This window comes from Heptranchias perlo, unplaced genomic scaffold, assembly GCF_035084215.1.
Source record: "Heptranchias perlo isolate sHepPer1 unplaced genomic scaffold, sHepPer1.hap1 HAP1_SCAFFOLD_43, whole genome shotgun sequence".
Classification (NCBI taxonomy): Eukaryota; Metazoa; Chordata; class Chondrichthyes; order Hexanchiformes; family Hexanchidae; genus Heptranchias; species Heptranchias perlo.
This window is the reverse complement of record NW_027139442.1, coordinates 9,714,175-9,724,498: the sequence shown is the minus strand read 5'-3', so window position 1 is coordinate 9,724,498 and position 10,324 is coordinate 9,714,175. Positions and strand designations below refer to the sequence as shown.

The following is a 10,324-nucleotide window of genomic DNA, read 5'->3' as shown; positions in this document are numbered from 1 at the left end:
CATCCTTGGTACCAATCTAGTAAATCTCATCTGCCCCCTCTCTGAGGCCTTAACATTCTTCCTAGTGTTTGGTGCCCAGAATTGAGCACAATCCTCCGGCTGAGGCCTAACCAGCGTTTTATAAAGTTTCAGCATAATTTCCTTGCTTTTGTACGCTATTTCTGTATGTATAAAGCCAAGAATCAAACATGCCTTTTAACAGCCTTCTCAACTTCAAGAGATTGTGTACATAGACCCCCAGGTCTCTCTCTTCCTCTATTTAAAATTATACTATTTATTTCATATTGCCTCTCCTCGCTTGTTCTACCAAAATGTATCGATTCACATTTCTCTGTTAAATGTCATCTCCGATGTGTCTGCCCATTTCACCAGTATGTCTACGCCCTCCAGCAGTCTGTTACTATCCTTCACTTTGTTTACTACATATCCTAGTTTCGTGCCATCTGAAAACTTTGAAATTATACCCTGTACACTCACGTCCAGGTCATTAATATATATCAAAAAGAGAAGTGGTCCTAATACTGACCCCTGGGAAACACCATTGAATAGTTCCCTCCAGTCTGAAAAACAACTGTTCACCATAACTCTCTGCTTTCTGTCCCCTAGCCGATGTTGTGTGCACGCTGACACTGTCCTTTTAATCCCATGGGCTTTAATTTTGCTAACAAGTCGATCATTGTGATAATGAATCTAATGCCTTTTGAAAGTCCATGTACACGACATCAACCGCAGTGCCCTCATCAACTCTCTCCGTTGCTTCATCAAAGAGTTCAATCAAGTTATTCAAACACGATTTTCCTTCAACAAATTCGTGCTGACATTCATTTATTGTGTTTGTTTATACTTAGTTACATTCAATAAAGGATTAATCACAAACTATTGTTGTCAAGTCCCAATCGATCTTGCAAACTGGTGACTTCAGCATAGGAACTTGACCTGCGATAATCTGGATAGAGTGAAACTAATTGCCTCGGATCCACAAGGTGCGAAACTCAGTCAGTTAAAGTAGGAAACCCGTTTCGGCGATAGCATGAGTTTTCCTTCCAATCCTGACAGTAACCATGGAGACTATCAGGCATTTGTTTGTGATTTAATTCGCTGCCCTCACAATTCCATGGAATTATATATTTAAGTATTTGAAAGCTTCCTTTTATTCCACATCCTCCAGCGTCTAAAATTCGTTGTTTTCTTCCAATGTCTGTCAATTTACATTAAAATGCAGCCAAGATGCCTGTATAATTCTTGAATTTCTTTAATCATTTTCCTCACAGTTTAATAAACACTGCTGTTGTTTCTGAGCATATTTGGAGATTGGGCTCCGTCACCCTTAGTCCAATCATCTCTACTAACTGTTCCTAAGAGTTGCTCCACAACTGATGTTAGAGGCGCTAGCCTATGAGTGTCCAATTGATTCCTTTCTCCTTCCCACGGAAAAACAACACATCGATTTCATACCAGGACACCACAATGTCTGAACACAGGGACTATTTATAAATCAGCCCCAGGGAGCAGAGACATCACAGACCGGATGGCAAAAAATGAAACAGGCCCGAACCAATGATAATATAAAGCTTCATCCTAGTCATTAGCCCCAGAGGACAGTAAAACGGGTTATAATCAAATAGATAAAAGAGAAATAAGTCTTGAAACTTCGCCATAATCTCTGTAGCTGATTTAATCATAGAGACTGACGAAAGACTGCCTCACATTTGTAAAACCGTATTTTAATGTCTGTAAAAAAACCGAGTTATGTTGTTCAAACAAAAAAGATTCCAAGAGTAATTGCCAAGTCCGTCTATTATTTAAATCTCTTTCTGGTACAAGAATATTAGCCCAGAATTACTTTTGCTCATAACGTGGAAAACTACTGAAACACATTCCTTTGAAAGCCAACAACAACTCGCATTCACAGACCGCCTTTAATGTAATAAACATTCCAAAGGGGCTTCACAGAGGCGTGAGGAACAACGGGCTCAAAAGGAATAAGAAGATGTCAGGAGAAGTGATGAAAACCTCGGTCAAAGAGTGGGTTTAAGGAGGCTGCAAGAAATGGAAATGGAGAGATAAAGAAGGGTTTTCGAGAGTAGAGTTTAGTTGTCTGAAGGAATAGTCACTGAGGTATAATCAGACGAATCTGGACCCCCGGCCAAAGGAGAAGATATTAGGAGGGATGACAAATTCATGAAGCAAGAGATGGCTTTCATTTAAGGTCTGAAAGAAGGAAATAACTTGCCTTTATAAAGCGCCTTTCAAGACCTCACGACGCCCCAAAACGCTTTACAGCAAATTAGTGCAATTTGAACTGAAGTCACTGTGGTAATGGAGGAAACGTACCAGTCAATTTGTGCACAGCAAGTTCATACAAACTACAAAGAGTTAAATGACAAGAAAATCAGGTTTAGTAATGTGGGTTGAGGGATAAATATTGCACAGGACACTGGGGAGAACTCCCCTGCTCTTTTCGAATATTGCCATGGGATATTTTACATGTACTTGAGAGGACAGATGGGCCATCGGTTTAACGTGTCCTCCGTAAGTCGACAACTCCGATAGTACACCGCTCCCTCAGTACTGCACTACACTGTCAGCCTGGATTATATATTCAATTCTCTGGAGTGGGACTAAAACGCACAATTTTTAACTCAGAAGCGAGACTGCGACAACTGAGGCGCTGACACCCGAAAGGGGGAGAGGGCGATTGGGGGCGGGGTGCGTGGGGTGGCGGTGGACGGGTGAATGCATTCTGGAGCGTGGATATGGCTGAAGGCACGGCTGTGAAAAGTAGGACAAATAGACTGAGGATGCAAAAGCGGCCAGAGGTGGAGGAGCGGAGTCTTTGTCAGGGGCTGCAGGGCTGGAGGAGGTTACAGAGATAGGGAGGAAACAGAAACATGGGAGCAAGAGTAGGCCACTTGGCCCATCGGCCCTGCTCCGCCATTCAAAATGATCATGGCTGATCGTCTAACTCATTACCCTGTTCCTGCTTTTTCCCCATATCCCTTGATCCCTTTAACATTAAGAATTATATCTATCTCCTTCTTGAATATATTTAATGATTTGGCCTCCACTGCCTTCTGTGGTAGAGAATTCCACAGGTTCACCACCCTCTGAGTGAAGAAATTTCTCCTCATCTCGGTTCAAATTGGCATACCCCATATCCTGAGACTGTGACCCCTGGTTCTGGACTCCCCAATAATCGGAAGCATCCTCCTTGCATTTTGTTTTGTCTAGTTCTTTTAGAAATTTATATGTTTCGATGAGGTCACCTCTCATTCTCACTCTGGTCAATAGAGGCCTTGTCGACTCAATCTCTCCTCATACGTCAGTCCTGCCATCCAAGGCATCAGTCTGATAAACATTCGTTGCACTCCCTCCATGGCAAGGACATCCTTCCTCAGGTAAGTTGACGAAAACAGCACACAATACTTCAGATGTGGTCTCACCAAGTTCCCGTACAACTGCAGTAAGACATCCCTGCTCCTGTACTCAAATTCTCTTGCAATGAAGGCCAACATATAATTCGCCTTCCTAACTGCTTGCTGCACCTGAATGCTCGCACACCCAGGTCTCATATGAACATAAGAAATAGGAGCAGGAGTAGTCTCGTTGCAACTCCCCCTTTCCCAATCTATCAGCATTCAGTAATAATCTTGCAACCGAAGTGAATAACCTCACATTTATCAACGTTATGTTGCATCTGCAATGTTCTTGCCCACTCACACAACTTATCTAAATCACATTGGAGCCTCTTTGCATCCTGCTCACAGCTCACATTCCACCCAGCTTTGAGTCGTCTGCGAACTTGGAAAAGTTACATTTAGTTCCCTCATACAAATTATTGATATATATTGTGAATAGCTGGGGCCCAAGCACTGATCCCTTTGGTATCCCACTAGTCACTGCCTGCCACCCGGAAAAAGACCCGTTTATTCCTACTCTATGTTTCCTGTCTCCCAATTCTCAACCCATGACAGTATATTCCCCCCAATCCTATGTGCATTAATTTTGCACACTAACCTCTTGTGTGGGACGTTTAAAAAAGCCTTCTGAAAATCCAAATACACCACATCCACTGGTTCTCCCCAATCTATTCTACTAGCTACATCTTCAAAAAACTCCAGTAGATTTGTGAAGCATGATTTCCCTTTCTTAAACCAATGCTAACTTTGTCCAATCCCGGTAATGCCTTCCAAGTGTTCGGTTAGCGCATCTTTTATAATAGACTCTACCATTTTCCCCACTACTGATGTTAGAATAACTGGTCTGTAATTCCCTGTTTTTCCTCTCCCACCTTTTTAAAACAGTGGGGTTACATTTTCCACCCTCCAATCTGTAGAAACTGTTTCAGAATCGATAGAATTTTGGAAGATGATCACCAATGCATCCACTATTTCCAGGGTCACTTCCTTTCGCACTCTGGGGTGTAGATTATCAGGCCCTGGGGATTTGCTAGCAGTTAGCCCCATTAATTTCCCTAGTACTATTTTTTTTTACTCATACTGGTTTCCATCAGTTCCTCGCTCTCACTAGACCCTTGGGTCCCTGGCATTTCTGCGAGGTTATTTGTATCCTCCTTTGTGAAGACAGAACCAAAAAATGTGTTTAATTGTTCTGTCATTTCTTTGTTCCCCATTATAATTTCCCCCATTTCTGACTGTAAGAGTGGTGAGGCCGTGGTGGATGTAAGTGTAAGAAAGAATAAAAATGAACTACAGGCTTAGGAGACTGGAAGTCAATGCAAGGAAAAAGAGAGGGGCGGGATGGAATCAGTCGTTAGGATGTGGAGATTGTGGGGTCAAAGGTCATAACTTACCAATTTTTCAATCGATGAAACTGTGGCTCATCTAAAACAGAATATCGCTCTGTTAACACGAAGACATTGGATGGGTCAAGAGAGGCGGCGGTTTTGTCAGTGTAAATCTGAAAGCTGGTCCATGTCTGCGGACGATGTCACCAAAGGGCAGCATATAGTTGAGGAAGAGGAGGGAGCTCAGGATCGAACCTTTAGTTACATCAGAGATAACGGTGTTAGGGTGGGAAGAGAAGCTTCTATGATCTGGGAGGTGAGTGGAACCAAACGAGCGCAGTCCCACCAAAAGAGCCGAATGATCGATGAATGAGGAGGTGACGGGTGGGTTTCCTCTCGCTGTTAAGGAGATGGCAGAGATGGGGAAGGGTGGGCCATGGGAGGATATAAACCCCAGGATGAAAATGTTAACTATTATTCGATCGGCAACTGGGAGTCAGTGAGGGTCAGTGAGGCCGAGCAGGACCTGGTGCTGGTTGGAAGGTGGAGCTTGGGTGACCGGCCAGGAGTGCTTTGGAGGAATGGAGTCTGGAGGGGACAGAGGCACTGATGAGGGTTTCAATGGCAATGGGCTGAGGAAGGAATGGAGGCGGGTGAGGGAAGCACGGTGCCTTTGTGATGGAGGTCAGATCGGGTAAAGAGATCAGCTCAGTTACACGGGAGCAATTTTACTGGAGCCGTAACCCAATGTAAAATAAACGGTAAACATCTGCAGTTAAATAATGGAGAGATGACTGGCAATGAAGCTCGTTCAGTGTCCGACCCCTAATATCACCTACAGGCATTTCTCGGCTGCAATCCTCAACGTGGCTTTTAACTGTCCCCGTGTAAGAGACTCAGATTTCATATTTTAACTTGGAAACTGCAGGAACAGAGTGAAACTGGTCGGCTTTTGTCCCTGGATTCAGTGAACACGCGGAGAAATCGGTAAAATTTATCAATGAAACGGCAGGAGTGAATACTTTCAATACAATTATATAAAAACTGTAAATGAAGCCGCTCATTGTTGTTGGACCAGTCCTTTCTGAGCACAGCTTTTAACTTTATTCCTGAGAGAGGTTTCATTAAGACAAGGTTCTGAATTTTGAGATGTTTGTGATATATCCACGTCATTATTTACATTGAAGATAAAGATGCTGATGTAATGTGTTTGTTCAACTGACTGTAACTAAAAGCAATGATCAGGGGTATAAACGTGTCAGTGGAGATTTAACCCTGTATAAATCATGGCTTGTTGCAATGTATCAGCTCAGAGTGCCTGCCAGAGCTGCGGTTTCCCGGCCAAAAGAAGTCACTGCTGCTCACCAAAATGGGATATCCAGTAATCTATCAGATAGAAGACATTTATTATCCTGTTCTTGCAGTCGTTGGAGTTCCGGGTAAGCCGTTATCGCAGCTGTTAATGGTGTAAATCCGTGGTAACTGGGCACTTTTTTTTCTCCCATCATGTTTTACACAGCCGCCTGTTCTCAGTCTCTGCTCTTTCAGTCTTGTAGCAGCTGCATTATAACTATAATGTACCTCGTATATCCAAACCTGGCATTGGTACGGAATTATTCCCTGTACTGAATGTATTGGAATCAGGTGTCTGGGCTAAGAGCTGGTCTCAGAGCTGTTAACAGTTTCATGTTGTGGAACTAAGCTGTCCTGGAATATTTTTTCATCAATGTGTTTTCAGTGATTGATAATATGATAGCTCACGGTCTCAATGTTACAAGGAGGCAGCACAATGTCCTCCCTCCACAATTACATGGTTCACTTTAACTGGGAATTCAATGTATTTATTGGTTAAACGTGTTATGAAAAATTATTTCATTGTGTCTGTATCTGATGAAGTTCCAGATGTCTGGCTACTGAATTGAATTTTTTGCTGATTCTTTCACATCTCATTCTCTGCTTCATTGTGGATGAATTCACTGTAAAATGCAATGTTTTGAGGTTATGTTGTATCAGTTTGCACTTGAACTGTTGGAATCATAAGCCGTTCCATTTATCGAAAGATGAAAAGCTGCAGCGGTGATGTTGACGTTTTGTTAATTGAACAATGCCGCCATCTAACGCTGAAGTTTACAATTACAGGAGAAGGAATTTCAATCATTTTGACGTGTGTCTGGAAGAGGCATTCGATACGATTTATTCCACGCATTGTAGATGAAGTGAACAGTGTAGGTGAACTGATGGAGACTTGGATGATCTGTAGAAACATTAACCTGTTCACAGAGGCTTGAAAATTTAACACATTGTCACTAACAATAGGATCGTTGGAACACGGGGCTGGTGAGGAGAAAGCAGGCGCAGTATGTTGGGAATTACTCGGAAGTGAAAAGGGGCATTGAGAAAGAGAGTAGAGACAGCTCGGAGAGATAGAGAGGAGTCATCGAGAACGCGACTGAGAAGGAAAACGAGAGGGAGACGGGAGAATGAACGTGATAGTAGAAAGCGAGGGACAGAGAGGGAGAGACAGACGGAAGGAGAGAGAGAGCAGCAGCTGTGTGAATAATTCACCGGAATAAAGTGCTGAAACTTCCAGTACAATTATGAAGAGGAAATGTGACTTGAAGGTGTTATTAGGATGTTGTCAGATTGTGAGAGTTTTATTATACTCGCTGCGGGAGTGTTTATCGCTATCAGGTCCTCAGTATGTTTCTGTGAATGTTCCTTTTACTTATTCACTGACTGAATAAATAAACGTAATTTATCGTATCGAATTATTAGAATACTGTATTCTAAAAGCTATGTGTCAGCTTAATTTACTAAAGAACGAGGCTAATTTAATTACTATATTTCAATGTAATTTTAATTGAATGTGCAAAATAAATGTATTGAACTCATTTTATACCCAGCGCCCAGTTCCCTAACTCCAAAAACCATAGAAATGAACTGTTGAATTTATTAATTGAGTTGTGTTACGGGGACCTGTAGATTAGACTTCCGCTAACACGTTCCTGCAGTCTCTCCCTATGAATCCCAGCCTCACATCCCACTGCATTTAATCCTCTGTCTCCTCATCCGTTGCTTCAGTTTATCTGCTTTCCCAAACCATCTGCTCCTGACTCCCCTCCAGCAGCTTTTCTCCCACCCAATCGCATTCACTGGCTCGGTCTCCAGCTGCCTTTCCCATCTTGTGGCAGCCCCTGTCGTCTCTCTTAACCGGGAGCAACAAACCAGCTGCACCTCCCACTGTCCGATCTTCCCGACCTTCTCTCTCGTTCCCATCCGTCTGGAGCCAAAATCCGGATTTAATCGGCTGGATTCCAGCTCATTCGAACCCCTTCTCCCTTCCCCAACGGCACTGCGCCCTCACTCGGCCCTTCCAGTGGATCCGGTGGTCACTCTTTTCAGTTTCTGTATCGATTTCCCAATTCATTTTTGATAATTGTGTTTAAAAACAACTCTCTGCTCGAAAGCGCTGCCGAGATCAGTGGATCAGTTTTCAACGTTTGATGCAGGAACAAAGCTGGAAATGTCATCCCAGATCCTCTCAAACTGCTGCTTTGACTCCAGTTCTGATCAGTAATTTCACTGCTTCCGTTTCTCTCTCTTGCAGTTAATGTGGTGGCGATTGTGATCCTGTCCCGAGGAAAGTGCGGTCTCTCCAAATGTATCAGTCGTTACCTGGTGGGAATGGCAGCGGCCGATCTCCTGGTCGTTATCACCGATGTTATATTTGCGAGGGTTGGTGGAATTTATTTCCCGGTTTCATTCCTTCACATTACTCACGTGTGCAGGCTCATTCCCTTCCTGGTTTTTGCAAGCACGGAGGCTTCAGTCTGGCTCACAGTCGCTTTCACCTTTGATCGATTTGTGGCCATTTGTTGTGAGAAGCTGAAAACAAAATATTGCACCGAGAAAACGGCGGCGGTGGTTCTGGGAACCCTGAGTGTGCTGAGCTGTTTGGAGAGTCTCCCCTGGTACTTTATATATCAACCTGGAACTATAATTGATAATGTTCCCTGGTTTTGTGTCACTGAAGCGTACTTCTTTAATTCACCCATATGGGCCGCATTTGAGTTGTTTCACTACATTTTAACCCCTTGTGTCCCGTTCTTTCTGATTTTACTGCTCAATGTTCTGACCATCAGACGTATTTTAGCAGCCAGTAGAGTTCGGAGGGGACTCCGGAACCGCAGCAATGGAGAGAATCACAAGGATCCAGAGATGGAGAACAGAAAAAAATCCATCATTTTACTTTTCAGTATATCGGGCAGTTTTATATTGTTATGGTTGACGAAGGTTGTGTATAAAATGTTTGCACGAATTGCAAACATTCAGTATTATACATCCGCAACTGACTCTAATTTTATCACAGAAGAGATATCATTTATGCTGCAGCTTCTGAGTTCCTGCACAAACACATGTATTTATGTCTTGACCCAGACTAAATTCAGAGAGGAGTTGAAGAACGCGGTGAAATATCCATTCAATCTAATTGTTAGATTAGTTAAATTATAGAAAAGGCTGCAGGCTAGAACTACTGTCCATTTCGTACTCCATCCCCTGTACTTCCCAGGTGACGGAAATTACAATTTATAGTAGCAGCACGGAGCCCTGAAATGATCTTCAATCTGATATGATATTTTTTCGATAATCTGAGCTATTGAGGCTCTGCAGACGATACATGAACTGTTGCTTGAAAAGGTGGCACTAAACAGCTCAGCTGGACTTCAACTGAGAGACCAAGAGAGAGAGAGAGAGAGACAGACAGAGAGAGCGAGAGAGAAAACAGAGAGGCGGAGAAACAGAGAGATACAGCGGGAGAGAAAGACTGAGGGAGAGAGACAGACAGGCAGACTGACAGAGGGAGTGAGAGCGAGAGAAAGAGAGAGAAAACAGAGAGGCGGAGAGACAGAGAGAAACAGAGGGAGAGAAAGACTGAGGGAGAGCGACAGACAGGAAGACAGACAGAGAGAAACAGACACATACACCGACAGAGGGAAATGTAGGAAAATAGAGAGAGAAAGAGACAGTGAAACAAAATGGAAAAAAACGAGGAAGAGAGAGCTAGAGGGAGAGACAGACAGACAGACAAAGGGAAGAGAGCGAGAGAAAGAGATGGATAGAGAGGGAGACAGAGAGTGAGAGAGCAGATCGGAGAAAGACTGAGAGAGAAAGAGAGACAGAGAGGCAAACAGAGAGAAACAAATACATACACAGACAGAAAGAAATGTAAGAAAATAGAAATAGAAAGAGAAAGAAAAGGGAAAAAGCAGAGGAAAGAGAGCTAGAACGAGAGAGAAAGGGCGATGAATAGAGAGATAGTGAGAGGTGGGAGAGAAAGAAAGAGGCCATCCGGCCCATCATGTCTTTGCCAGCTCTTCAAAAGAGCTATCCAATTAGTCCCACTCCCCAGCTCTTTCTCCATAGCCCTGCTATTTTCTTCCCTTAAAGTAATCAATCAATTCCCTTTCGAAAGTTACTATTGAATCTGCTTGCACCGCCTTTTCCAGTCGTGAATTCCAGATCATATCAACTGACTGCGTAAAGAAACTTCTCCTCATCTCCCTCTGGTTCTTCAGT

General features: G+C 43.2%; 1 protein-coding gene across 1 annotated transcript; it reads left to right on the top strand.

Moving 5' to 3' along the window:
• The first annotated feature begins 8,431 nt into the window (after positions 1 to 8,431).
• LOC137312583 (G-protein coupled receptor 15-like) lies at positions 8,432 to 9,259 on the top strand. Its single transcript, XM_067979113.1, has one exon. It carries the CDS (start codon positions 8,432 to 8,434, stop codon positions 9,257 to 9,259), a length of 828 nt encoding a protein of 275 aa, XP_067835214.1.
• Positions 9,260 to 10,324: the final 1,065 nt, after the last annotated feature.